The sequence below is a fragment of the Sparassis crispa genome, assembly GCF_003851025.1.
Source record: "Sparassis crispa DNA, contig_000004F, whole genome shotgun sequence".
Classification (NCBI taxonomy): Eukaryota; Fungi; Basidiomycota; class Agaricomycetes; order Polyporales; family Sparassidaceae; genus Sparassis; species Sparassis crispa.
Genome location: NW_020939751.1, coordinates 866,653 through 893,543, shown reverse-complemented (window position 1 = coordinate 893,543; position 26,891 = coordinate 866,653). Strand labels below are relative to the sequence as shown.

Below are 26,891 nucleotides of genomic sequence, written 5' to 3'. Positions count from 1 at the left end.
TCAGCAGTATTTTGATCGTATCACCGGCGCCAAAGTGGCTGCAACACAAATTGGATCGCTTGCACTAAATGATATCCGGAAGACTAATACAGTGTAACGGCACCACTTTGCACACCATATAGCCTTTACTAGGTTTTCGGAGCTCACACGATATGCTGCCCAAATCTGAGGAGACATAAAGTTTCTAAGATGCCTTAGGATGTATCTACCAATTTTTGCGACATTTTATTCGGGACGGGAGAGGAACATACAGCCCTCGGATTGAGCAAGGTCAGAACTGCACGAACTGCACGACTTTGCACACCCGTGGGAACCGTCCGTCAGCCTGCTCCCAGCGCGGCGCGAGTGAGAAGCGCCCGCTTCACGACGCGTCGGGACTACTTCACGAGCCATAAATCTTTCCTACAGGACGCAGTTCTGCTCTAATCCCTTCTTAGCAAGTGAACAAGATGTTCAGAAACATGTCAGCCTTCTGTATAAAACAGTGTTTTTGTGTGAGAGGACCATCATTTTGTAGCATTTACTGTACAGAAGTGTTACTCGGCTAGTTCTTGCATTTTGGCCGATCTCAAAATTTCCTGCCTGTGCAATTCTGGCCCATTCACCTCAGAAATTTGCACAGTGAAGGATCTAATAAACTACTAGATACACAAAAAAAAGCAGGACAGTCAAGTCAGAATTGAGAGTGTGCCTGGCAGGTGTGCAAAGTGATGGGGGTGTGCAAAGTGGTGCCGTTACACTGTACTGCACGCTCTCCATGTACGAGTGCTCACGATGTTTGGTATCGCACGATGCTCAGAGGGGACAACGATGCAAAACAATACATTGTGGGGAAATTCAAGGTGTATACCTAAGTCAAGGTGCTGTCAAAAGATAAATCCATGTGCCAAAAATCAGGTTCACAATAAATCCGAGGATGACACCGATTTGCATGCGCCTCCTACGTGCTATACTTAGTATCTCATATGACAAAGCACAGCTCATCACCTACGAGAAGATGCTGCTGCCCATCACTTCGTGCTCAACCCCATTGTCCCAGAAAACGGCCGGCTTAGGAGGGCGAAAGTAGAAGAACGGGATAAGGGGGAAGAAGAACCCGATGCCAATGCCGTTCAACATCGCGGATGACGCGTTAGCAGACTGCGAGGCAGTCCCGCCGTCCATAGATTCTATCCACCTTTCTTCGAGCGCTCGAGCGTGCTCGTCAACTAGAGCGTCACCGGTACACACTAGACATAAAAAACAAGAGAATCAAATAGGCTTACATTCTTCATCGTCTTCAAATTCCTGGTCCAAATAATCCACTGCAGAATGTGCATGGAACTGCAGCCGGAAATTGGCGATATCTTGTGCTGAGAAACCAGCAGCCGCCAGCCGATCGAACCCTCGCAACGGCTTGAGTTGAGCGGTCTAGAAGCAGTAAACAATGCGAATCAATTCTCAGAACTCCAGAAGCAAGGTGCACACTGCACGAACCTGGATCTTACTCTCCTCTTCCGCTTCTTCTTCGTCTGCTATTGGCGGGCCAACAGAACAGTGCAACCAGGTAGAAGCAGCGGGGCTTGGCTCAAGTGATACAACATTCGGCTGGCCTCCAGACGCAGCTCGACGTTGTCGCTCCTCTAGAACAACGATTCTGGTGTACAACAGGGCGCTGTCCGTAAGAAGTTGACCTGACAGAATCAACTTAAGACGACGTTTTTCTAGCTGTGGTCTGGAAGCGCGGATCTGTGAAGACCGTTCAAAATCAATTAGAACTGAAGCTCAGACTGGAAATGAGACGTGCATTCGTCTTGACGTCGCGGACCGTGTCTTTCTCTGCAACAGCTAGCATGAGGTCAGGAATACCTTCGGTGAATCGAATGGTCAGATCCTTCGACAGAGCCTTTGCCTCTGGCTCATTAGCCGGCTCTACAGCACGCTGCTTTCCCTTAGCTTTCTCGCTGAGACCCATCAGGATACCAGTTCTAAGATGGGTGGTTTGCAGATAAATGGGTTGGCCAAAGTCGGGCTTGAGAAGAAATTATGCAGGAAGACAGAAGCGTTTAGTACAAGTTTGGTAACATCTGATTCTAATCTTGTTCTAACCCTTCAACAACGCCTCAACAACATTTTGTTACCCCCGGCCTTCAAATCGATCGATTTGTCAGCACCCGATCTGAGTCTCACCTCCACTGGCGGCAGTACTCCGCCGGCGACTCCGAAGCAGTGACCTCCCTCTTGCACTCATTCCACTTCATCGACCTGTTTTCTATCCAGCATGCCTCGCGCGGAAGGTACACTATCCTATTCATACTCGGTACAATACATGGACTGACTATGACACAGTTGGAACCCCGAAGTATCTCGCCAACAAGATGAAGGCAAAAGGTCTTCAGCGTTTGCGGTGGTACTGCCAAGTCTGCCAAAAACAATGCCGGGACGAGAACGGATTCAAGTGCCATGCGCAGTCCGAGGCTCATCTGCGCCAGATGCTCGTCGTGGGCGAGAATGCCGGGCGTCACATCGCCGACTTCTCCTCAGAGTTCCAGCATGACTTCGTCCAGCTTCTCTCGCGGCGGTTCGGCACTAAGCGTGTGAAGGCGAACAATGTGTATCAGGAGTACATCCAGGATCGGAGCCACCTGCACATGAATGCGACTCGCTGGGTTACCCTGACGGAGTTTGTGAAACATCTGGGTCGGATTGGCGTGGCGAGGGTGGACGAAACGGAGAAAGGGTGGTTTATTGCGTGGATAGATAACAGTCCGAAGGCTTTAGCGAAACAAGTGCGTTTCAACCCCGTCTCATGCGACCTGATAATCAGCTCACGAATTTATTAACTTCCAGGAGGCTTCGTTGAAGAAAGAGCGGGCGACTACCTCGGATGAGCAGCGGGAACGCATGCTCATCAACGAACAGATTGAGCGCGCCGCAGCTTCAACTTCTGCCGAGCCATCGCCTCCTCCTGCAGAGGAAGGTTTGAAGCGGGATGAGAGCACCGAGAAGGTCGTCTTGTCTTTGGCACCCAAAGTCACTCCAAAAACATCCTCCTCATCAGGCTTGACAATTAAGCTCAAACCGCTGAATCGAGCCAATCCTCTGAAGCCCGCAAACCCTCCCAAGCGGCCGAATGTGCTCAAAGCGACTGCTACGCCCACACCTGAGGTAGAGAAAGTGGCTGGAAAGAAGAGGGAAGCTCCTATGAGTGCCTCTGAGCGGTTGATGTTTGAAGATCAAGAGAAGAAGCGGAGGCGTATGGAGAGAGAAGCGGTGGCTTAGACTTGTCTCCCTGGGACTCTGCTAGGTGTATTTCTCATTGTTTCCCTATCATTATACTACTGGTTCCTGTGCAGAATAAGCGAACGTGACCTTTTGTTTTCTAGAAGTGAACTTGGACGCGCCGCCACGCGCCACTAAACATCAACAACCGCGCTTTAGAAATTGGAAAGCGACGCATCTGTGGGTTGATATAAAAGAGGGTCGTCCTAGTGTCCTTTACCTCGGATTTGCTCCACAGAATTCCACGTTCGAACCGCTTCTCAGAATGCGACATGTAGACCTCCCTCACATCATCACCTCCTTTCCGCCTCCGCCTCCGCCTCCCATCCTCTCTCGCCCTTCGACGGATCCAGACTTTTACACGGATTCCTGGAGCATCAACGAACCGCTCGACGGGCCGCGCAGCATGGATACTGCAGATCTTCCTTCCACCTCCCTGTGGCGTCCCATTTCTCCCGGATTCCCAACAGCTCCAGGAGCGCACATTGACACGGACTTGTGGACTGGGATTGAGCCATTCATTGGGCCACAGACCAGCCCAGTCAGGATGCCCACATTCTCGATATCGGACGCCACACCTGCTCGTCATAGCGTGCAGCGAGTTGAGGACGGATCCTACATAGCATTTGCCGTCGATGATGACATGATTGCCGAGTCTGAGCTCGCGGATTCGGTGTTGGCGTCGCCTTTGGGTGCTTTGGGGCCTCGCCGTTATGTCGGCCTCGTCGAACAATCATGCCTGTACAATGTCGACGGCAAGTGGATCGAAGTCCTTGATGTTTACTTTGTTTGCCACGGGCCCCCTCCTGTGGCCGGTGCGGAGAACCACTACTTGTTGATTGGTCCATTTAACAGGCATATCTCGCCTGAGACCGCTCTCGAAACCGAACAGATGGTACCGTGGGTAGATTGTGTTCAATGCGCTACCCTCGGAATACGACTGGTCGTAGAGTCATTTCACGAGTCCGGGCTGAAATTCAAGTTGAGGGACGAGAGCTTCTTCATGTTCGAGAAACAAGCGGCAGAACACCTGGTTGATTTGAAGAACACGCTTGCTAACGGCCTGCAGTCTGAGGAGACGAACAATACCCGAAAGCTCATGCTCTCAGATTATGCCGTTCCCGCCACGATCTGGCGCGACGTCCGGTTTCCAGACCAGAAGGACGTTCCTTCGCACGGTGATAATTTCCTGTACATGTATGTCTTGCTGCTGCATGGTACCACATAGATGCTCACTTTCTTCCCTTTCAAACAGGGGGACGGAACGTATTGAGAGTAAAGATGAAGAGCACGACGAATGCCCGGAGTGAGAGCTTTGCGGTGCTTCCCTGGGAAAGGACTATCCTTCCCAGAGAGCGGCGGCGGAAGATTATTAACGTATGGCACATTTCGTTACATTGCATGTGTTGCATAAATCGCCTTATACCAATAGCCTCCGTATGACCAACTGAACCCAGAAACGTGGGCGGTGCGCTATCAATAACAAATGATCAGAGGGAAGAGGGAAGAGAACGAACCACGCTGCACAAGTTCAGCGCTCAGCCTTGCCGCCGTACACCAGCGCCACGACCCCTCCCTCTTGCCTTTGTGCCCCTTTTCGCAGCTGGGGGACTGCTGGCACCATCGTCTTCTCTTGTTCTTATCCCCCTTCCCTTGAATGCCGAGTCGCGCCCCCTGTCCGTCTCTCTGTCCATAGGTCTCCAATCTCTGAATTTTCTACGGGACGCCTTGCTTCCCATTTCCAAATACTCTTCTCTCGTGACCACACACTGAAAGAATTCGGGTTTGCTTGCGAATCCGACCGCCGATCGGTACGCCTCTGTCATTGGGCTTTGTCAACGTTTAGGTCAGCCATTAGGATCAACATGGCACAACTCTTCATGCGACGTACTCATTTGTCGTGTGTACCGCCACTTCACATTCAACGGGTGCGAGGGACCGCAACTCATTCGTTCTGTAGCATCGGCTCTAATCAGCACAAATCTACCGCCGGCGTCCGAGTGGCACCCATACAATCTTTCCTGGAAGCCAGGTATATTGGTATTTCCACCTATCAGACCGATGTGGGCCCAAAACATTCCTCGTAGGTCTTCTGGCAGAAGATTAATGGAACTTGCCACCGCAGTAGCAAGACCGCACTGGTTTAGACCTGTAGATAGGAGTTACATGAGACACATTTGCCAGAAATCTATTTTTGTCTCACCAATGTTGTCTGGGCGGAAGATAACTTCTGGGACGGTGAATCGTTCATTGTTCATGTACATAACCTGAGAGTTGTCGTCCAGCTGTTCTCCCGCCCTTCGTATACGGCCTGGCCGATGAACAGAGAAATCTGGGAGAATATATTCTTGCACAATTTCATTGTTCCTTGAATTTGCGCTGTACCGGACGTTAGAAACGGTGGTCCTCACAACAAGCCGGGCAGGAACATACTGCGTGATCTCCAAGTCCCTTCTAAAATTTATCGACACGTAGCAACAAGATTCCTTGATGTCGTTCATGATATATGTCTCATCCATCATGTTCCACTGGCGAAACGATGCAAGCTCTTTCAATTGGTTCGTCAACAACTTTCCGCCAACATCAATCCTTGGACAGAGTCAGCCAACCTCCACGGCAGATGATGAACACGAAGATACCGTTTCACAGCATTCCATAGAACTGAACCGTTCATGATGGGGACAACATGGGTAAAACTGAAGCCAGAGTCAACGATGATCATGCATTCAGGTGGTTCAAGGCTCGGCCCTGCGAACAGAGTGCCATGGGGTATAAGCGACGCAGCTGTAGGAAAGTCATCAGCCGTTATTATCGCACTGTGGATATCGACGACCTACGAGTGCAGCGATAATATGATTTAAATTCGTACTCCTCAAAGACAAACTGATCATATACTTCTTGAATGTTGGGCAAGTTGAAATACGGCTCTGTTATCAGAAGCGATGACTCTGTCGTGTCCACCTGCGCCGTTCAATCACCGCCATGTTGACGACACGAAGTATAAAAGACTGACTTCTAGACAATCACTCGAGAACATACCGTCCCACACTGCCTTCTGCGCGTCCCAGTCCACTAGAAATCCCTAGATGACTGTGAAGACATTTCTCTGTCCTGAATTTCGTTCTTGCAAAGGACGGACATACCTTCTCAAACGGAAGGTGGAAATGCAGCGAAGAATAATCCTGGCATTTCTCAAATTCATGGCCGAAATATGCAGTCTTGTTCCCCTTTGAACTGATGATTGCATTCGGAATGATTCTGCTGATCTGCGTGAGTGGTGTATATCTGTCCAGGTGGATTGCCTATCTTACCTCGGTTGACCTCCATGATCACCCAATACGCCCGCCTTAATTGTTCCTGCGCCATTCTCCACGATGACCACATGAGGCAGCTTCATTGCGACCCGACGATCGTAGGATAGGCACTGTGGAATGAGAGAAGTTTCGACGAGTCCGTGGTCGATGTGGTCTATTCTGGTTCGCGGAGAGGTCCACTGAACCCAAACAGGGCGCATCTAGATCATTACACTCTCTCAGAGTCCACGTTCACGCTCAAGCCCAACGACTCGGCCTCGGATCTCTGCAGACCTCATGACAAGCTCTCTCTGGTGAGTCTCTAGGCCGACGGAGATACCTCCTGAATGCGCCTGAATATGTACAAACGCAGGCTCGGAACTGACTGCGCAGTAACATACCGAATCCACATCATAACTCTCGTTGGCAGCTCAGGGTGCCCGAAGCTCCTTTACACGCATCTCCGTGCCTTTTAACTACGACTGTTCCGTCGTAAGCGGCATCGCATTCTCGGGGAAACTGTGTGGTGCGCTCCATATTGTCCATCTGCCAGCATACCTACAGTTAGGTAAGAGCGGCCGACTGTTCGCAATTTGAACCTTCTTTGTCCGGGCTGTGTTTTCCCCCCAGTTTCTATTCTGATGTGACGTCTATGTCCAGTACATCCGCGTTGACGTGAAAGAACCGATGTGTGTCGGCTTCTGGTGCCTTGAACATCCCCGATATGCTCTGTGCGTTACACCGTCTGATACTTAAATGTTGCGTTGTCACTCATTGGGCGCATTAAGCATCATGTGTAGCAACCGGGACGAGTACCTGTCTCGACCCACGTCAGAAGCCCACTTTCATTCTTTCGAGAGCAGCGGAACTACCGACCCTGAGGGAGGTCTCGTCCTATCAGGCCGAGATTTGTTGGCTGGTGGGACGTGGGCAGGGATTGGCCGTACCGGCAGAATCGCATTCCTGTAAGCCATGCGTACTCTTGGGGTCGAGATTGATATTGAAATCTGGCGATACAGCACCAATATCACAGAAAGCCCAAAGACATACAACTCTTCCCGAGGCGACCTTACGTCTTCTTTCCTTTTGCATAGGTTCCCTGGTAGAACTCTGGAGGATGAAGTACACGCCATTGTCTCCCGGAATGGTGTCTTCGCAGGATTCAATCTCCTCCTGTCCACTCCCCTCTACACTCCAGACGCCGATGGCAAACGAACGCTCTCACTAGAGGCTGCTTTTGTCACCAATTCTGGTGGAGCTGGCACAATCACGGCTCGCCATCTATCAGATGAAGAGCGACGCTGCGGTGGAATGTCGAACGGTATTGATCGTCACGGCGCGTCAGAATGGACGAAGGTCAAGCACGGAACACGAAGCATGCAGGACGTCTTGGATTCTATTACAGAAGATACTACAGAATCCGAGATTGTTGAACATTTATTCGGGATTTTGACGTGGGTATTTCTTGTTATCATCCCGCGGTGTGCGCGGACACGTTCTAACGTTCGATGGATGGTACCGGAAGTTGGAAGTGCAATCCTTCTCCCTTGGATCGCTCCGAGTTGCGGAACACGATACAGGTGGAGCCTTTGGTGGTCGCGTCACCGGACAGCGCACATTGCGAGTATTACGGCACCCGTTTGTCTACCGTTATCCTCATTGGCAGAAACGGGAGCGTGTTGTTCGTCGAGCGCGATGTGTGGGCATTGGATGCTGAGGGTAGACCTGTCAGAGCTGATGCAGAGAAGCAGCGTGTTTTCCGCTTCCAAATCGAAGAATGCCCTCCATAGCGGTAGGGCAATGAGTTACCATCACGTCTACACAGGATATGTGTCATAATGTACAATAATGTGGTAATACTACACCAGAGGACAGGAGAAAGCAGAGAGGGGAGAATGTACGTGATTTCATAAATACATCATCGATACCTGAAAAAATATGCCAAAAATACATCGTCCAAGATTGTCTGCGACAAGCCCAACGCACCGACCTCATGACGCGGGGTACAAGAGGAGCAACTACTTTCAACCCATATGATACGACTTTTGATAAGTACCATGCTGGCCTTGCGGTACGGAAAAATACGAGTCGTATCCACTCGATGTGGACATCGTTGGCCACTCCTGCATGGCGTTACCCATGCTGGAATGGCTTGACGTAGAGATAGGGGACAGAATTTCAGTCTCCGTTGGAGTGGGTAGGGCGTCATACGAAGAGCCGGAAACAGCTCCAGGGCTGTTCCCACTGTCAAATCAAAACGTTGTCAGCCGACCTGTCACTGTTACGAGAGCAGAACGAACTGCATTAAATCATCCAGCTCCATGATGCGCCTTAGGATAATACATTGATGGTGCGTATTGTGCTCTGGAAGTTGCCTGAGGATGCCCAAGGCGCTACGCAGCTGGTTCGTCAACGCGATGAGGGGAAGGCCCGCAGCAGGATTGGTCAGACAAGAGCAGGAAGGCTGCATCGACTCAGACTCGACCGTCATGCTCCGTGAATAGGGTTGCTGGCCGTACTGGTCGCAGTGCGAGGTGGTAGCAGCGTCCGAGTGGCGGTGATCCCCGTATGTCACCGCCGAAGTAGAAGACGTATAGCACAAGTCATCTGTCGGAGACTGCTGGCGGTCGCGAGAAAAGGTCTGTGGAAGGAGATGTCCAGTATTGGGGTAGGCTGAGCTAGACGATGGAGGCAATCGGTAAAATTGCTGGTGCGACGGGTTCACGGTCTGCTCGGCTTTGACGAGCGTGGACGTGGACGAAGCAACGCTGCTCGCGTGTACACGCTCGTCGACCCCGTCCGGTCTCATTTTTTGGTACTGCGGCTGGCCACGTTTGGAGGACCGTGAATGCCACTTCTCATTCGCGTCACCCTCGCAGAAGCTCGGCTCAGCCCAGCGAGGATGCGGTTTGCCTGCATCATTTACCTCAGCGAACAACACCTAGACAGTAGCGTTCGACTTTACCTCGGAGCTCTCGCACCAAGCTCTCCAGCTCTGCGATCCTATTACGTAGACGAGTGGTCTCGTCGACGTTCGGGTCATCTCTGCCCAAGGAAGATCTATCAGGTCACTCAAAAGTGCATGAAAAACAGATGCACCTACCGTAAAGCAGGATCGTCGACTTCGTACACGCATAAACCAGTCTAAGTGACCGGCCACGCTCAACTCGGTGTCTACGGAGATAGGCAGACGTGTCCTTACCAAACCGAGCTGGATACATCTTTGGCATGGCCGCTTCCTGTCGCACTGTAGTATTTAGAGTGGTCCAGTGAGCTCATCGGGCCATGTGAAATGGCCATGAATGGGTGTTCACCTTCCGCTTGGAGGTATGACAATTTAGGCATGACTGCGTCGTCCTGTTCCTGCGCCTATGTGCAGCTCATTGAAGCCGTGTTCGTGTTACTGAAGTGAGATATGGAGTTCACCTTTTGCGATGGTCACCGTCGAATTCCAGGTCAAAGTCCATGACTTCGCCCTTGAACTGGAGAGGCTCCATTGGGGGGGCCAAGTCAGAGGTCATTGTTATGGTGGTGGATCAGGGGAAAGTGAGATCGACTGTAGTACGTACTTATGCCTAGGCAAGCGCCATGTTCTAAACGCCTGACATGGGCAATAAGGACTGTTCTGGATAAACGTCCCGAAATTAGGCTGGAGCGAAAACCGTAATGCCCGAATGCATAGAAGTGCTCGTTCGTCCCTGACGGAGCCTGACGCAGACGGTCATTGTTCCTTCTAGGCGGGACAATTCTGGGCTGCCGGCACGTTTCGCAGATGCGTGACACAACGTGCGAAAACAACGCCTTTAGCGTCGAAGATTGATAAGATTATACTCTCGAATAAAGCTGCGAATCCGCGCACGTAATACTGCTATCGGGGCGAGTCTCCTAATATCTGGAAATCTCTGTTTACGTGCCGAGGTTCTGTGCGCAACGTAGTCTAAACTACCACCGTCCGGGGCTATGGCCGCCGTCAGTAATGCAATCGCTCAGAATCGCCTCCGTACTAGTTCACCGCCCGGTGTCAGGATAGCACCAACCAGAGCGCTTGCAGCAGCGGTTGGCAGCGATATTTGTGCTCAGGATTGAATTGCAATCCTTCATCCCATCAGGCTGCGTGCGTGATGACTTGCCTGACGAGATTACGCGGTGAAGAGTTGGGGAGGGACGAGTCAAATGACTCCGCACAGATCCACGTTGTCTGGGATGTTTCCACTGCAAGCACAGCTTGCCATTGAGTGCAGCACGCAATCAACCATTCGCGTTCGCATCCTCGAGATTCAGCCTACTCGAGGCTCTTCCGTATCCCGAACGACCCAGGCTAACTCGTCTGGAAACGGTGTCGCACGCGCTCTTCTCTTTGTCCTTGGCTCTTATTCTAGACCTTATCTTAGAACATAAACGAAAAACTCACCCATGTCTCAATCAATACATACCCCGTCCCTCTCACCTGAAGGTCCACCATAATGTGTCCGGGGAGGAGCCGAAGGCTCTGGTGTCACCGTGCCTGACTTCCCGGCTCCGTCAGGGCACCAGTCGATGCGTGTATGTTACAGCGAAGCAATTCAAAGCCAATAAGTGTACGTAGCGACGGTGCAAGACATGTATGAGAACATGGTGCTTGCGTTCCGAGTGGCTTCCGGCCTTGCAGCAGCGAGCAGGCAAAGTGTTTAAGGATTGTCCAGGGACAGATGAGTTGGAGGGAGCCACAAAATGATGCGCCGGAGACCTTTGATCCCCACACAGTGCGAAAACAGACCCTGGATTATTCAGCGTTCATCAGCCTGTATTTGCACATATTGGCTGAAAGATGCCCAGGCATACTGATCCCAGATGGCACGAAGAATAGGATCTTCGACAACGTATTGAATAGAATAGGGCGTGTTGACTGCTAGACTGTTCCGATAGGACTTGAATAAGCTGATTTTGGAAAGTAGACTTCTCCGCCCGCGTCCGTACTCTATATTTTTGTCGTGACCGCAGCTAAAGGGAAAAAAAGGTTGACCAATCGCATGAAGACGGAGGCGCATGGACAGAAAGGGTGTCTCCTCCCGATACCGCTTCATGTGGGCCGGGAATATAGCACAATCACGGGAAAGTTGCGATCGACGTTTAAAGGTATCAGCTTTCGGAGATTAAGCCCAACTAGCGTCCCCGGGGCACGGCTACACACCACGACACTGAGGATGAATCCAGGTTGAGGTGACTCACAACAACGGACCAATTCAGGCTGCAACGCAATCTTCGGCAAGCTGACCATGAGAAGGACCTGAGCTGCCAGTGATTGGTCGACATATTCTGTTCGCAGGCTGCTTGATAGGACGCGTCGTCTCATGCATCGAAGCGGGCGGGGTTTCTGAATCCAGTACGTGACATTCGCAATCAATGATCACAGCCCACTCACCTGACTCTTGAAATCCAGGGACAGAAGAGTGGCATATCTGTCCACCAGAAACCTGAATGAAGCTCCAGAATGGTACTCACCGGTAAGGTATCCGAGAGAAAAGGCCGCGATGTTGATGGCGTTCTTCGCATTCATAGGCAACGAGTGTCGAGTCACGCACGAACCACACACCCTCGGGGGGTGCCGTGTGCCTTTGGGCGCTGCCCCGAATGATCATCTCTGTAGGGCGCAGGGACCAGGGTGAAAACTGTTTGGCGACTTCAAAACATCAATACTGAGGCACTGGTACGTTTTCCAACCTTTTTCGATGCTGTAGACTGTCTATTGCATTGATTGAAAGATACGTGCTTCTGCGACCTTCACGTTGATCGGCGTGACATCGACCTTCATCATCTCAACAACATCATCCCGCGATCGTGTCCAACTCCCCAACACCTGTGCAAGGGGCTTGGCAGCTGCGTTCGGATCCAGAGATGCAGTGACTACAATCTTCTTCCGTCTTCTCGTCGGATGGGTAGGTAACCATTTTACCGGCATGGGTCCCTCTGTTCGGCATGTTATCTATGCGATCGGGTGAGACTTTGACGACAATCTAGACTATAATTTCGTCCGACACTCTGCCTCACAGCGCAGAGGTGGCTAGCCACCCACTTCGATGGGAACAGGAAAGAGAAAAGAGTGGTAGGCTCATTCATCACATCTGTCTGGGAAATTAACGGGCTCTACTATGTATGGCTAGAATAAGCAGTTCGACGTCGACTGATTCTTGAGGCCCAAGCATCTGTTAGTCATTGTCCGTAACTGACGCTCCTGTACTGACTCAGGCGTGCACCAACCCGTTTTGCACTTCTCTATGCAAGAAGACTTCTGACCTACTTACTGCACAGGGTCGGTACATCATTGATCCGTCTCCACCATCGGATATACCGCTTTTTCTCCAGTATCCTATTTGTGGGTTTTTTTCTATCACGTACCAGTCTGCCAATGCCCGCGCTGATCCCTGTTGATCAATAGGGTATGTTTCGCATGAAGCATCGCGTCGATAGATGTGACCTTCATACATTTACAGATGTTCTTAGGTAGAAATTCCCTTCCTAAGAACACCGTGACTTCGGTTATATCCTTTGACAGCTGCAACCACTAGCTCTGGGCTCAGTCGTCAAACCTACTCCGTCACGCATTCGCGCGTGTGCTCTTCATGCCAGCTTTGAGGTCTTCAGCAGCAGTAGGACAGACGAGGACCCTCGAGCTGCGTTGGATCTATCCTGATCTATCAGACTCTTGCTATGCGTCTGCCCATGTGCGATCGGCGTACAGTCCAGAATACGGGTCATCCTTGATCACGGGGAACACCTGGCTCCCGTTGAGCCGAAGGCAAAGAAGGCCCCCCTCTGTGGATACTCATGTTGGTGGCACAGCCTTGAGAAAAAGGAACCTCACGACTTTTTCTGGTGGATCTTTCTGTGCTCGTCCGAGGTCGGGTTCACCCTTCGGATTTTGCCTGTGCTACTCCTGAATTCGTAATGTTCCATTGTGACCTGGCATGATCCCTTACGTTGTTCCCCGTCCCAGGCTGATTGAATGGTACCGAAGTCTGTCCATCTCGATCTGTCTAGTGCGGAGTTCATGTCACCCGCGCCTGGCCCACATAGGTTCCCGCTGGAGAAACGCCCAGACCTAATGGTTCTCTCTTTCAGTTCATCCGAGGCGCAGTCCCATCCAAGCCCATGTTTCGAAGAGGTTACGGTACCCGAGTCTCCGAGAGGAGAGCCATGGCTCCAGTCGACAATTGCGTCGACGGTGTTCCATCCGCTTTCTACTGAGTCCGGCGCGAAGGTAGCGGTGTGTGCGAGTCTCGCACGGAGTTCTGATAGCAGCGCGGCGTAACTACTGTGTGAATTGATAATCGTCAAAAGGTTCTCATGTTTATTCGGAAACGAGAAGGTGGCGGCCTGGCACAATACTAGAGTTTCCGTTTTCGCTGTCCTCCACCTGAACAAACGGCCTCTGGATCAAAATTGATGAGTGCTTGCTAGCGCTGACAATGACAGCTACAATATAATATTGCCCCTCCTCTATCTCCGCACATTCGAGTGGATGACACTCGCAACCTTGGAAGGCAGAGTTGCAGCCTTCTTCATTGACCCGGAGAGCGGACGGTAGATAGATCTCGGATGTACGTAAATTGTCGGTGAACCCGACGCGCACGTGAACGTGTAACCGTCGACGCGACGGAGCAACGTGCTAGACCAAGGTTCACCATTCGCGGCACCCAGTCCACGCTGTTGGTATCTCCAGCCTTCATTATCTGACCTTTTCTCTCTTACCATCATCGACTGTGAAAAACTTGACCACTTTCCTACCAATGTCTGACGAGAAGGATAGCGCTCGACCGACGGGTTCACCGACGGAAGAGCCGGACGCTCCCGCAGTGGAAAAAGCAGAGCCGAAACCAGGGTTGAATGGCGTTCCTGTTCGTTGTGAGCTCGCCATGTATCTGTTGTGATAAGCAGAACTGTCTAAGAGGCGTAAACAGGGTTTGATGTGAGCGTCTAATTTCTGAACGAAGCCAGGAGGTGCCAATGACATATCACAGGCGGATAGAACGGAACCGTACACACGGATAACACCTTTCCAAGAGATGCATGATACCAGCGTGGAGTACGTTTGCTTCTACCGTCGAGTGTAGCATCTGATGCGGATGCGTCGTAGATTTTTCTATAAACCAATCACTTTGACCGCGTTGAGTGTGGGTTTGACAGTGTTGGCATACGTGGCGACAACACAAGATGTCTTGCAAGAGGGAAAAGATAAGCGTCGCGTGTATGTGGCTCAGCCGCTCCGTGAAAGAAGTCAACGTTGGTGTTCACTTTGCAAATAGTGGGGCATACGCCGTAATAGCGTCATTCCTATTGTTCTCGATGATTCAGTTCCGAGATGGACCTTTCGTTAGGCCTCATCCTGGTAAGCCTACGTCCATCCCTCATCCCTCATGCAGCAGGGAAGTCAATTGTTTGCAGCATTTTGGCGCATTGTCCTGGGTGTCAACCTCTTGTATGAAATGGCGCTCGTTTTTCTGCTGTTCCAAGATTTGGATTCTGCCAGGGAGATGCTCGTATATCTCGACCCGAGTTTAGGGAGACCTTTACCGGAGAAAAATTACGCGGAGAATTGCGCGTTTACACCACTCAATGTGTGGGTAAGCTACCAACGTGATGCATTTTCTTCGCAGAAGCGGTGACATTGACACACAGAATGCACTTGATATTTTCTGCGTTGCGCATGCCTTGGGATGGTTTGGCAAAGCATTGATCCTACGAGATTATTGGTTTTGCTGGGTGGGCTGACCTCTGCTTCTTTCGCATAGTCAACGCTGAACTCTCGTCCACGCAGATTCTCAGCATAGCGTTCGAATTGGCAGAATATAGTCTGCAACATCAACTCCCAAATTTTGCCGAGGTGCGCATCTCGTGTATAATTTCTCAATGGAAAGACGCTTATAGGGGGTGTAGTGCTGGTGGGATCATGTAAGTGAACATGTAAGTTGCCTGACAGCAGGGTACTGAACGTCCTGCTAGTGGATCCTCGACGTGCTTATTTGCAATTGGCTGGGAACATATCTAGGTTCGTCCACAATACTGTAGCAGTGCATCATTTTACGTCGCCTGTAGGCATGAAAACGTGTCAATATTTTGAGGTCAAAGTAAGGCGTCAAATTAATACCTCCGTGTTCTCGAGGCGTGACAGCGGTTACAGCACTACACGTGGAGGGGTCTCCGACAGACCCACGGGCTGCGTTCGAAGACACAGCGTGTTATCAGCCAGTTCTCCCCTCATGATTGGACAACCTTCAAGTGGGAAGGGACAGCCTCATTCGGGCATTACTTCGCCGTCGTCGTGCTTCTTGCTGTTTTCCTTGCCGCCGAACTCAATCCGTTCTACCTGAAGGTACGTGCGCGGTGATTATCGCTCTATATTTCTGCTGAGCGACGGGACTTAGACCCTGTTGTGGATGGAACCTGATCATCCGTTCGTTATTGCGCGTCTCGCTGGAGTCTTCCTGTGCGCCCTACCCGCTGTGAGAGAGCTGTATCAATATGTGAACGACCCTAGGTACGCGTCTATTTCCTCTGACACATGCTTCGATAACATGTCTCTGATACATTTTGGCCGTGTTACGGTGAACTTGTAGGAAAGCCGTGAGGATGGGGCAGCATGTGTGGTTGCTCCTCGCTACGATTGGCACGGAGCTACTTGCGATCACGAAGTGGAGCCAAGGGCAGTTTCCAGACCCCTTGCCCACAAGCGTCAAGTGGGCGTGGTCCATCGGAGCATTCTTGTTGGTGTTGTATCCCACAGTGCAGGTGCGTACGCTCTGCATACAATATTCCAATATTCTTGATACCTGACTGATGTGATCTCATTTTGATACAGTTCGGAATTCCGAGTCTGAGAGAATGTAAGAAGAGGCGCAAGAGCAAGTGACGGTTCGTGAACGGACAATGACCCTAAGGACGCCTTTGTTAAGAGGGAGAGTTTAATTTGTCAAAAATGTGTACTTTCGTCGGTCTCAGTAGTCCGGCGTATATTGTAATAAATATTCACCCAGTTCCACGCGCTGCTCTCTTCTCCGCGTGCAATCCCGCAGCCGTGGAGGGGTGTGCTCCACGCGAGGTGTAGTTAAAGTGATACTCCTTTATCTGCGTACGTAGACAAGGTGTTGTGCCCGCCCTTGTCCCGCCCACAATCTCGATTCCGCAAGTCATCGTGATCGCGTAGATGTACGTCGCGATCATGAAAGAAGCACGAAGAGAGGCGCGCTGAGCCCGCAGACTTGGCCCGTGGTGCAGATGAGAGTTGCGGAAGATAGCGTGGAGATAGAGAGCCCGTTGCGCACACTACCGTCGGGTAAACGTGATCCCAAGGGTAATTACCAGATCGTACCAGATGCGTAGTGATGTCATACAGATACCAGGAGGAGTAGAGTATTCGATACTCTCAACAGGCCTAGGCCACCAGGAGGAAATCTAGGGGGGGAACAAACATGTCGCAGCCTGCCGAGCCCGAAGGAAGTAACGTCATGCCATGAGGAAGAGGAGGTGCATATAATGATCTCGTTCCTCTTGAGCCTTTTATAGCTTCAAGTTCGACGCGAGCAAGAAGAAATATTTTTTAAAAGTAGCTCACCGCGTTCAAACACATCTCGGAAGTTGGTAACCGGGACAGATGACCGAGATGTTACGACCTATAGCTGTACCTCTTTGGCACGCCGGAATCCCTTCCATGAACTTGGATAGGCCAAGCCATGGACTCATTGTCACCTGGGCTTCAAGCAGCATTACATGGTTATTTCGGTACCTAAGTACAGAACTCGTTAGTCATACAATAGGCAGAACAAGCGAATTTACAAATCGTGATGGCTACCGAAGAACTGCGAGAAGAATACGCGCACTTCATGCTTTAGCTTGCTCACTTGGTGACTTGTCCAAACCAGCAAAAAAATTCAAATCTGGAAACATACTTGAGCTCGTGACGAGGAAAAATGGACACTTCACTGTATTCTAGAGTCCTATTCAGTCGAGAGTCAAGGTCGTGTACTGCGTCTTGTCCTAGACTCCAATTGAACGCACCGGCATGTGAGATCCCAGGAAGGATATATGCTGCTGCAGGAAATTGTTCAGGACTGTGCATGCTGAGATCTAAGATTTATAGCGATGGTGGACTGGACCGAAGATTTGTCAGGAAAGTCCTCTGGAGAATTACCTAGTTTGGGTCGAGCGGGGTCGAATGTTCTGGTGGTTGCTAGAACGCGACTCGCAGCTCATAAGCTCCCGCGCGCCCCCGACCCGCTCTCTCTGTCTTCATCTGACAACCATCACCGACACACGCTTCACGTCGTCATCGACACCTCTTCACCATGGACAACAACCACAACGTTTACAACGGTTTCTTCCAACATCTTCTCGACGCAAACCCTAATATTGGCCAGCAGATAGGCCAAGTATTACAGAACCTCGTTCGCGGCATGGCGCATCACCCTCCACCACCACCACCACCTGCTGCAGACCAGCACCCTCCAGAGGATGACCCCGAACTCGCCGATTTACCCCCTCTAGAGACCGTGTCCGAGGAGGATCCGCAGGACTCTACAGATAGTCCAATGGACGCTACTGAGGAAGCTCTAGCGCATCATGTAAATGGCCTTTCTCTATCGTCGTCGTCCCACTCTACTCATTCTCGGTCACAGGAACAGTCACAGGCGAGCTTCTCGCCGACACCGCTACATCATACACAGCCGGCAGACTCTATGCCGTCTCTAGCTTCCGTCTCGAGTCCCTCCATCAGTGACGTCGATATGCATGACGTGGAGATGACTGTAGATCCAAGCCAGCCTCTGGCTGCGGAGTCTTCTACTCCCGCTGAGCCTGGGCCTTCGACAATCCGCGGCGCGCGTCGTGCAAGGGTCGACGATGAAGAGGACGAGGAGAATATGCGGGAGACCAACCGCCAACGCATGCATTCTCCTGAGGTCCATAATCAGGAGCTTCCCGGTGCTGCACCGCAACCGGCACACCAGGCCCCCAATCCTCACGCTCCCGGCAACGCTCCTAATCCGCCGCCATTGTTCAGTCGGATTGTCTACTCGTTCGACATTATCCCTCCTCCACCACCTCCTACGGACGGTGCTCAACGTGCGGGTGCACAGACGGATCCGCATGCTCCCGCGCAGCTACCAGACCATCTGCCTCCTCCCGCCATTCCCATGATTAACTTATCATTCAACGTTCCTATCACCCCGCCGGGCACTGGTGCGCCAGCAGGGGCTGCTGGGGAGCCTGCTCCCGACGGTGTACGTCCTAATGCACCCCCACATGAAGGGATGGATGCCAACTATATGCGGCAATTCTTACAGCAAATGCTGGGTGGGAACTTTCAAGTAGGTGACCCGACCCTCGTCTTCGGCGGTCCTGGGGACTTTGCTGCATTTCCATTCCCGTTCGGGATGCATCGCGAGGAGCCGGATGATCCTGACCGCGCGAAGAGGCTTGTTGCTGGATTGGACGAAGTACCGCTTGGGCTTGTGCGGAGGATGGAGCGTGTTGGTGGCTCGGGTACCTCGGAGGGAGACTCTCCACTATGTGCCATTTGTTGGGAGAGGTTGACGGACGTGGATGCGGGTGGGTTCGAATTGGAACCCGAGGTAACCGAAGGTTTCGACGCCGCATCTGCTGGTGAGGGTGCCGGCACCGCCGGGTCAAAGGTAGTGGACGTCAAGAAGATCGTTGTACTGCCGTGCTCCCACGTCTTCCACACTTCTTGCCTATTTCCGTGGTTCTCCAAGCCGCATCGTACGACATGCCCCACATGTCGTTTCGATATTGACCCGGATTCGCTGACCTACTCGCCGAGGCGGAGACCTCAACGACCACAAACGCAGCCCCAAACTCCCCTTCCCACTGATGCACAGCCTACTCCTACTGCAGTTGGCTCTGAAGGGCGGGTTCGCCCTCAGCCAGAGGCTCAGGCGGGCGCAGGTGTGCCACCGATTCCTGGCGATGGGCCGAATGCAGCACCTAGACCAAACCAAGGGCGCCCTGCAGGCCAGAGGTTGCCACCATTCATCGCTCTCGACTTCAACGTCTTCGTCCCCGTAGTCACTAACGACGGTGTGCCAGCGCCAATGCCAGTGCCTATGCCTCCGGCTCCTGGTACTACCGCTGCGGGCCTCGGCGCAGGCACGCTTCCTGGCTTCACTCACTTGGAAGAAGAAGCAGCTCGTGGGCTGTTCGAACGTCTGTTCGGTGTTGGCCCTCATCCAGCGGGCGCTGGCGCCCACGGCGGTCCACAGCCTCAACTACATCAGCCCGTGGATACTACTCCCGCTGGCGGTGCTCCTGCTGGTCAGGCCAACCTAGATGGCGGTGCACCAGATGTCCAAGGAGCAGGCCCAAATGGTCCATTCCCCACATTCGAGTCAATGTTCGTGGGCCCTACCCCACATTTCTTCGAGGCGTTCCCTCCGGCGATGATGCATCCGCCCGTGGATGTGCCCGTCAATATAGGCGGTCGTTTCCAGCGAGGTCCACGTCCGCCGAAACCCCAATGGACTTTGCCCGCTGCCCCTGGTCCTACTTTGCGGCAACGCATTGAGCGCAAAGAGCACGAGATGGGGCTACGATGCTCGGACGTGAGCTGTGGGCTCGGCCCCTCCGACGAAGAACCCCTACCTACCGGAGATGCCAATGCTTTGCGCCAACTTTCTATCCATCCCTTCGGCAAAGGCATGGACGAGAAGGTATGTGAACACACGTTCCATCCATCCTGTCTTGTCAGTGCCGAGCGCGTTGCCGGATGGGGCGGCGAGGACAAGAAAGAAGGAGAGGTTGAAGTATCGTGTCCGACCTGCAGGGCCGTCGGCTACATCTCGCGGGCGGACTGGGACGAGGGCGCGTGTGCGCTCGTGTAGACGCACCGACACATCTGGCTTTCGTGCTTTGCAACAAGTTACTTCGTCAGTTGATACCATGCTTTGCTGTCGTCTTGCGCGCTGATCTTCGTTCGCGTGCGCAGATCCCATATGCCGTATACCACCACCGATTCAAGCATCCAGACCATACGTTCGCAGTCTAATCATTTATATTTTGTACACCTTTCGTTTTCTCTCATGATCACGGTGCATATTATTATGGACGCTGAGCATTTACGTTAAACGGTAATTTGTACTGTACTGTATTAGTGCGAATGCATGGCCACGTATTCTTACCTATTTCTTCAGCGGATCGCTCGGCATCCAAATGTAAAGTAGTAATATTATGTTATTGCCCTGACCTTGTCTGGTCAACATAGTCCTCAGAATCCAGGCAAAAAGATCGAGTATCCAGACAGCTCACCAGTGTCAGTTCTGGCGGCGGTGAGCTGCGGCTAGCGACTTATGGACGAGTAATAGAGACCACTACGCTGGAGCTTCAGCAAACAGAGATATCGAGACGTGTGCCTCGCGCGCTCAGGCGCGGCAACGACGACCTAATAGCGTCGACCGTTTCGCCGCCATGGATCCCGAATGTGACAACAAGACGCGGGAGCGTGCGGGGGAGATGGGAGAGGGACTCGTCCACGTGCGCCCAGTCGACTCCCACCGTCCCGAGGAAAGTGAAGATGATCTGCGAGAGGCGCGGTGAGGCAATCGTAGAGAGCAGCGCGGGCACCCACGGGCAGCGCACGCCGGCGAACGTGTTGGAGACAATGTGCAGGGACGCGAGCCGCGTGTTGTGCGCGAGTGTGACGTCGTCTGGGAGCGCAGCTGCGTACAACTGCGGTCAGAAACGCGAGAGTAGTAGCGCTGGCAGAGGCGTACCGTCGGTGTCCAGAGAGTACAGCGCGATTTGGAGCTCTTCAAGGTGCGTCCCGGCCCTGCGTAGTACGTTTTTGAAGCCAGGCCCCCGTGATGCGAACGCGTACACGCCCCAGTGGAGCCTGCGCAGACGCAGGTCGAAGCGGGGACTGAGGAATAGCGACGCCATGGCCTCGACGGCTGTCTGAAACTGGCCCGTGTCCACTATCGTCAGGTCCTCGATTCGGATCGCCTTTTCGCCGGCGCCAAGCTCTGGCACCACAACAGGGGACGGTGCGCCCAACCCCGCGTTGCTGCCCCAGCTCACGTTGGACATGTGCACCGTGCGGAGCTGCGGGTATGCGGAGAGGAAGCGCAGGAGGTCGTGCGGGTTCTCGAAGTCGACGAAGCTGAGGCGAAGGGTGCGCACGGCGGGGGAGAATGTGAGGAAGCACTCTTCTTCCTGCTTGGTGGTGGGGCTGAAGGACGGGTTCCAGAGCACGTTCGCGAGCGCGAGGTGCTGCACGGCGCGGAGGCGGGGAAGGAGCAGCGTGAGCCCCTGGCCGAGGTGGTTGAGGTGCCCGTGCTCGTCCATCCACGGGGTGAGGATGCAGAGCTCGCGAATGTAGCGCGGGATGCCGGTGGAGGCGGCGGCGGAGGCATCGAGGAGGGCATTGAGTTGGGCGCAGTGGTGTGCGCCGCCGAGGGTGACGCTGCGGAAGAGGTGCAAGCGGGTGGTCGGGAGCCAGGTGCGGCACGTGAGACTGCAGGCGGCGAGTGCGCTGGGATCGTCCCAGAGAAAATCGATGATGTGGTCGAAAATTTCGGGCGGGAGGACCACCACGGGTTGGTGCGTCCTGCCGGTTTCGCAGCAGCAGGTAGCGCTACACATGATCTGGGGAGTTGTAATGTCAGCGCATAAATATCAGCGTTGTGGTTTGGTTGTGGCTGCGTCTACATACCACGGCCATCGGGACTTTAGTCGCCCGATCAGAAGTCACTGACGGACGATCAGTATCCGGATAATTAGAACAGCAGTGGTCAGTGGTCTCAACTATTATCACCGCTTTCATCGCTTCTGCCCGATGGACAGAATCACAATTCACCTGCGGAGGCAGTGCTAGGCAGTGGTGGATTGCGGATTGAGCGGACCCGGACGGAGGCTGTGACCAGGACTCGCATGCAGCCGTCACACCAACTCGTGACAAGCGCGTGACGAATCGTTCACGTGATCGCGGTGTCAGTCACAGATGGTTGATTTTCTCGCCCAGCGACGACAATCCCTTCAGGCTGTCGAGCTCTCGTTGAATCTTGATCAGTGTTTAGGTGAGCATGAGCCTCGGCAGTACTGATTCACACTTGCTTTAGATCCACGAGCATCAGGCCACGTCCATCTTCCTGCACACGCTAGTCCCACGAGCTTACTCCGCGTTGAACAGACATTTTCTGCATGTATCGGAGCCTCTTCTGCGCGACTTTCATCTGCGACTCGGCATCCTGCTGCATCCAGCATCTCCGGTCTGGCTGACTGAGCGAGGTTCAAACCCTCGTCTCATCGTCCAATCCCAATGCGGACCGTGGTGCGTGCTGCCTTGCGCAGACATCACTCACACAGTCCTATCGGAAAGTCTTTACTTCTGATTGTGGTGTGGCAGGCTCTTCGACCAAACCTTCTACTCAGGCCTGCCGGGTGATCGAAAACGCGTCCATGTCTCCCCGTCGAAGCTTGCGAAGAGGCTCCTCAGCGTGCACGCGTGAAGATCCTGACTTTCCGGAAAATATACTTGACGGGCAGTATGTATTGAATGTCGCTGGTGCACCAGCCATATCGTGCGTTTACTCTGGCCCGGCCCACGAGGCTGACCCTCCCTTCCATCATCAGAATTATAAACGCTGCCTGGGGCACAACACCTCCTCGAGGCCTCGCGGGCTGATAGTTCTACCACACGGTCATCGCCGCGGGGGAACACGCTACACGGGGGTGCCAAATCGAACGCCTCAGCTGACGCACCACATCGAGCAACTCATCGTTCGGCACGGCTCGCGCACTGGGCATGGCAAAAACTCACGAATGAATTACACGGGGGCTAAATGGGCAGGCACGTGGCACGCCCTGCAGGCGGCAGTAGGTGCTACTGTACAACATACCGAGGGTCCGTATGCGGGGGCGCGACTCACGGCCCGGGCGATTATGGGGAGTGCGGGGTGCAATGGTGGTGCTAATGGTACAGGATGAGGGGAGATGCGTGGGCGGTAGCGACGTTGAAGCGGCCGGAGTGGTATCGTGCGACAAGACGGTGCGCGGGGCGCGAAGAGCGGGGGCTGCGGGGGCGGAACGAACGAATAGCACAGCGAAGGAGGCGAGTATCGGGATCCAGTCCTACAGCCCACGACCAGCTAGCGACGTCAGCCCCTGGCGCGCTGCTGACACTGGAGTTAGGCTCACCGTAACGGGTATCGAAATCACAGCATACGAGGTGCGAGTGCAACGCGATCGTCCAGGACGCGTCACCGTGTCACAGGCTTTGGGAGACCCAGCTGAAGCACCCAGTGGTGATCGGGCTTGTTCAGTTCGTCCGGCCGCGTGAGCCCCATGAAGATCGTGCGCCCCGCCAGCGTATCCACCCGGCGCATACCCTGCTCCATCTCGAACTCGCGGTTGCGACCCTCCCGCTTGCACCGCATCTCAAAGGACTTCCGTATCCGCTCACCGTTCGGCCCGGAGAGGAACTGCGCCTTCTCCTCCTCGGTCAGAAATTCCTTGTACGTCTTCCAGATCTCGTGGAATACATGCATGACGAGTATTCCCTTTCCGCCTTCGGGTATAGGCTCAGGGTGCACCACAAAGTCCCACTGGGGTCTGTCCGGGAAGCGGATCATCATCTTGGAGATGGGGAAATCGGAGACACGCCTGTCAAGCTCGGCCTTGGGCACGGCAATCGGGGCGGGGTATTTGGGGTCGTGGTCGCGGATGTGTTCAACGCGCTGCGAGATGTCGAAGTATATCTTGCGCATGTCTGCCACCCGCTCATTGTACGGACAGAGCAGGCTGTGCAGGCGCACGGGCTGGGGGGGCGGCGCTGCAGGGGGGAACGTGACGTCAAGGCGGCATGCAGAGGACGGTGAGCACGTACCAGGCTTCAGGATGCCCTTGAGCGGCTTGGGATGCGCGAGTGAGGGTGAGGGGCGCAGGTCGGAGGCCCGCTGCGATGAGGCGGGGGACGTCGACGACCTGCTGTGCGCCGACCTGGACTCGGGCCTGGCCGGCGCGAGGGTGGGACGGTGTGCCACTGGCTTGAGCGGTGTTGGCGCCGCCCCGCGATGGACCACGGGATCGGTGCGCGGGGTCGAGGCCCGGCGCGTGGGCTTCCAGTCGTCTTCACGCTGGGGGGTGGACGATCTGAAATGCATCGCGACGGGAGAACTTGGTGAGGACGTGGAGGACTCGCTCTCCGAGTACCATGCCTGGGGTTGCTGGAAGGTGTAGACGGGCTCGTCGTCGTCGTCCCCCACGTCGGGGAGTGGGATCCTGCCGATCTTGGGCGCGGGTGGGGTGAGAACGCGCTTGAAGATGTCCTTGAGCTCGAACATGATCGGCGGGCACGCAGATGGGTGCAACCACTCGATACGAGAGGGCAGGTGGTCTGTGGAATGAAGGGGTGGAGAGAGGGACGAGGCTACGAAACGGCCGCAGCTGGCGAGCGCAGTGGCGATAGTGGAAGATAGCAGGGGGAGGGGAAAGAGCATGCAGTCGTGGCAGGGTCGTGGCAGTGGTCGTGTCGAGCCCTCGGAGCGGGCCCCAGCAGTCGTCTCGCTGCGCGCGCAGATATAGACCGGGAGGCCCTCTGACTAGCGCTTGCGCCAGGAGAGTGAGGGACTGAGGGAGAGTTGGCGGGAGCGGGGGATCCCTCCTCCTCGCCCCCCACACGAGGCCCATGAATGCGAGATCGGGCCGCGAAATCTCTCCTCCATCTACCCGTCACGTGCGTCCTCTATTGACTCTCTGTTGGCTTCTGTGGGTCCGCAGCCGCGCCTCCTAGTCATTCCGCTGACTCGCCGCTGTGCAGCTGCCTGTGCAATGTCATGGAACCCACTGCTTCGCTGGCACGTCTGTCTACCTCACGTAATCATTCTCGTTTGGGTCGTGTCTGCCCTGCATGTGACACGAGGAAACTGTATGGATTAAACACACCGGTTCCGCCCAGAGTACGGCACGAACAACACTATCCCGACATCGATAACTGCTAGCACTTCAGCCCGGTGCTGCAGGCGTCTCTGCCCTTGACATGCGAACCAACGTACGCGGGCGCAGCAGTGCAGCCACCCCTCAATCTCCGCAACACGGACGACACCTGCCTCATCCGGACGTTCGTGTCCATCTACTCAATAGCGGCACATGGCACTAGATCATACGAAGCTCCGGCAGGGCCGTATTTTTCAGCAGACGACCGCTCACGAGAATCATCTGGGAGCCCATCTCGTCCCGGAAGGGCAAGTGTACTTGAGTGCACATGCCTTTTCAGGCCTAAGTCAGCGCCCAAGAATCGTGGCCCTAGGATGATAGGATCGCAGGAGATTGTTGCTGATCACCTTCAAAGTTCTGTGGTCCTGCTGGGGTGTGGCTGCGATAAATATGAGAGCCTTAGGCAAGGAGGAACACATCCCACCATCGTCTCAGCGACTACTCCAATGAACATGCCCAGGGTTCCAGCTGCAGCGCGCGACCCGAAGTCCACCCGGCCGGCGACGGGCCAGCGGCGCCTCTCTCGAGAAGAAGAGCGCTTGCGCTATCGCAGAGAAGTGCTCTGCCTGCCCGGACCTATCGACGCATGGATCCAGGCGAACACGTCCAGCAGCACCTGCGCACGCGCACGCTCAGGCTCAGGCTCAGGCTCAGGCTCAGATCCGCGCTGCCCACTCGCGGCCGAAGAGGTCTGCTGCATGCTGCAGATGCAGCGCACGAGGGTGCGTGTGAACGTGGCTCGCCGTCCGGTTCACGGGAGGCTGATGAGGCCGAACGCCAGCCCCCCGCGCCCGCGGACGGCGGCGTGTTCGAGGATCCCGAGACCTTCACCCTGTATCTGGCGCTCGCGGGCCCGGCGGGGACGGGCGATCACCCAAGCATCGTCCGCAGCCGCAGGATGGTCCTGCAGACCTACGAGGGATGGCCCGAGAGTCTGGATGCCCCCGACTGGGCGGCTTGGCGTCCCGGGCAGACGGTCGCGTTCCGGCAGCGGAGAGTCAATGTCGCTGCGTTTTTGCGTGCTGCCGTACGCTCCGAGGATATCATCGCGGTTTGTGTCCTGGTCTGCTCCAAGCGCCCTGCGACATACTGATGAGGTTCTCAGCCGCTCATTGACGCTTTGGCATTTTTTCACGTTTAATGTCGCTATCCGGATACCATTCGTGTAAATCATCCCCCAGACGGCAATCTTGTATCGGTGGTTTAGTTGAGAGAGATGGTGTGAGCGCGGAGACCACCAATAGACTCATTCATGGCATTGCACAGGCTGAGGCAAGTTCCAAAGCGATGAATTGGAAAGCAGGCACAGACCGGAGGTGGTGCAGATAGTCATGAGAGGCGAAGGTTTACAGGCAGACTCCC

At 54.0% G+C, this 26,891-nt stretch overlaps 13 protein-coding genes across 13 annotated transcripts; 7 read left to right on the top strand and 6 right to left on the bottom strand.

The window, feature by feature from the left end:
• Positions 1-855: 855 nt before the first annotated feature.
• SCP_0503090 (hypothetical protein) lies at positions 856-1,954 on the bottom strand (the record flags this gene model as incomplete). Its single annotated transcript, XM_027758373.1, has 5 exons — positions 856-940; positions 992-1,208; positions 1,266-1,410; positions 1,477-1,728; positions 1,787-1,954. The coding sequence occupies 5 exons, from the start codon at positions 1,952-1,954 to the stop codon at positions 856-858; spliced, it is 867 nt and encodes a 288-aa protein (XP_027614174.1).
• Positions 1,955-2,260: 306 nt separating this feature from the next.
• Positions 2,261-3,261, top strand: SCP_0503080 (KIN17-like protein; the record flags this gene model as incomplete). Its single annotated transcript, XM_027758372.1, has 3 exons — positions 2,261-2,276; positions 2,329-2,768; positions 2,830-3,261. The coding sequence occupies 3 exons, from the start codon at positions 2,261-2,263 to the stop codon at positions 3,259-3,261; spliced, it is 888 nt and encodes a 295-aa protein (XP_027614173.1).
• A 265-nt stretch (positions 3,262-3,526) lies between these two features.
• On the top strand, positions 3,527-4,571 carry SCP_0503070 (hypothetical protein; the record flags this gene model as incomplete). Its single annotated transcript, XM_027758371.1, has 2 exons — positions 3,527-4,458; positions 4,517-4,571. The coding sequence occupies 2 exons, from the start codon at positions 3,527-3,529 to the stop codon at positions 4,569-4,571; spliced, it is 987 nt and encodes a 328-aa protein (XP_027614172.1).
• Positions 4,572-4,799: 228 nt separating this feature from the next.
• SCP_0503060 (Actin-like protein) lies at positions 4,800-6,658 on the bottom strand (the record flags this gene model as incomplete). The annotated part of the gene is made up of 10 exons (XM_027758370.1): positions 4,800-5,091; positions 5,153-5,215; positions 5,275-5,410; positions 5,465-5,640; positions 5,695-5,850; positions 5,901-6,045; positions 6,099-6,222; positions 6,275-6,343; positions 6,405-6,519; positions 6,573-6,658. The coding sequence occupies 10 exons, from the start codon at positions 6,656-6,658 to the stop codon at positions 4,800-4,802; spliced, it is 1,362 nt and encodes a 453-aa protein (XP_027614171.1).
• A 583-nt stretch (positions 6,659-7,241) lies between these two features.
• SCP_0503050 (Transport and Golgi organization 2) lies at positions 7,242-8,344 on the top strand (the record flags this gene model as incomplete). Its single annotated transcript, XM_027758369.1, has 4 exons — positions 7,242-7,285; positions 7,343-7,519; positions 7,574-8,008; positions 8,080-8,344. 4 exons carry the CDS (start codon positions 7,242-7,244, stop codon positions 8,342-8,344), a joined length of 921 nt encoding a protein of 306 aa, XP_027614170.1.
• A 234-nt stretch (positions 8,345-8,578) lies between these two features.
• Positions 8,579-10,051, bottom strand: SCP_0503040 (hypothetical protein; the record flags this gene model as incomplete). The annotated part of the gene is made up of 7 exons (XM_027758368.1): positions 8,579-8,798; positions 8,855-9,467; positions 9,520-9,599; positions 9,658-9,698; positions 9,757-9,801; positions 9,869-9,923; positions 9,981-10,051. 7 exons carry the CDS (start codon positions 10,049-10,051, stop codon positions 8,579-8,581), a joined length of 1,125 nt encoding a protein of 374 aa, XP_027614169.1.
• Positions 10,052-13,536: 3,485 nt separating this feature from the next.
• Positions 13,537-13,842, top strand: SCP_0503030 (hypothetical protein; the record flags this gene model as incomplete). The annotated part of the gene is made up of 1 exon (XM_027758367.1): positions 13,537-13,842. The coding sequence occupies one exon, from the start codon at positions 13,537-13,539 to the stop codon at positions 13,840-13,842; it is 306 nt and encodes a 101-aa protein (XP_027614168.1).
• A 478-nt stretch (positions 13,843-14,320) lies between these two features.
• Positions 14,321-16,440, top strand: SCP_0503020 (PSS-domain-containing protein; the record flags this gene model as incomplete). Its single annotated transcript, XM_027758366.1, has 15 exons — positions 14,321-14,435; positions 14,492-14,499; positions 14,552-14,616; positions 14,668-14,778; positions 14,837-14,919; positions 14,976-15,154; positions 15,210-15,293; positions 15,349-15,414; positions 15,468-15,482; positions 15,534-15,579; positions 15,627-15,658; positions 15,712-15,903; positions 15,956-16,068; positions 16,148-16,319; positions 16,390-16,440. The coding sequence occupies 15 exons, from the start codon at positions 14,321-14,323 to the stop codon at positions 16,438-16,440; spliced, it is 1,332 nt and encodes a 443-aa protein (XP_027614167.1).
• Positions 16,441-16,556: 116 nt separating this feature from the next.
• On the bottom strand, positions 16,557-16,751 carry SCP_0503010 (hypothetical protein; the record flags this gene model as incomplete). Its single annotated transcript, XM_027758365.1, has 1 exon — positions 16,557-16,751. One exon carries the CDS (start codon positions 16,749-16,751, stop codon positions 16,557-16,559), a length of 195 nt encoding a protein of 64 aa, XP_027614166.1.
• Positions 16,752-17,872: 1,121 nt separating this feature from the next.
• Positions 17,873-20,422, top strand: SCP_0503000 (hypothetical protein; the record flags this gene model as incomplete). The annotated part of the gene is made up of 2 exons (XM_027758364.1): positions 17,873-18,148; positions 18,203-20,422. 2 exons carry the CDS (start codon positions 17,873-17,875, stop codon positions 20,420-20,422), a joined length of 2,496 nt encoding a protein of 831 aa, XP_027614165.1.
• A 499-nt stretch (positions 20,423-20,921) lies between these two features.
• SCP_0502990 (hypothetical protein) lies at positions 20,922-22,257 on the bottom strand (the record flags this gene model as incomplete). The annotated part of the gene is made up of 3 exons (XM_027758363.1): positions 20,922-21,256; positions 21,311-22,181; positions 22,249-22,257. The coding sequence occupies 3 exons, from the start codon at positions 22,255-22,257 to the stop codon at positions 20,922-20,924; spliced, it is 1,215 nt and encodes a 404-aa protein (XP_027614164.1).
• Positions 22,258-23,794: 1,537 nt separating this feature from the next.
• On the bottom strand, positions 23,795-25,033 carry SCP_0502980 (hypothetical protein; the record flags this gene model as incomplete). Its single annotated transcript, XM_027758362.1, has 2 exons — positions 23,795-24,366; positions 24,421-25,033. The coding sequence occupies 2 exons, from the start codon at positions 25,031-25,033 to the stop codon at positions 23,795-23,797; spliced, it is 1,185 nt and encodes a 394-aa protein (XP_027614163.1).
• Positions 25,034-25,975: 942 nt separating this feature from the next.
• SCP_0502970 (hypothetical protein) lies at positions 25,976-26,670 on the top strand (the record flags this gene model as incomplete). The annotated part of the gene is made up of 3 exons (XM_027758361.1): positions 25,976-26,251; positions 26,311-26,580; positions 26,635-26,670. The coding sequence occupies 3 exons, from the start codon at positions 25,976-25,978 to the stop codon at positions 26,668-26,670; spliced, it is 582 nt and encodes a 193-aa protein (XP_027614162.1).
• Between the last annotated feature and the right edge of the window lie 221 nt (positions 26,671-26,891).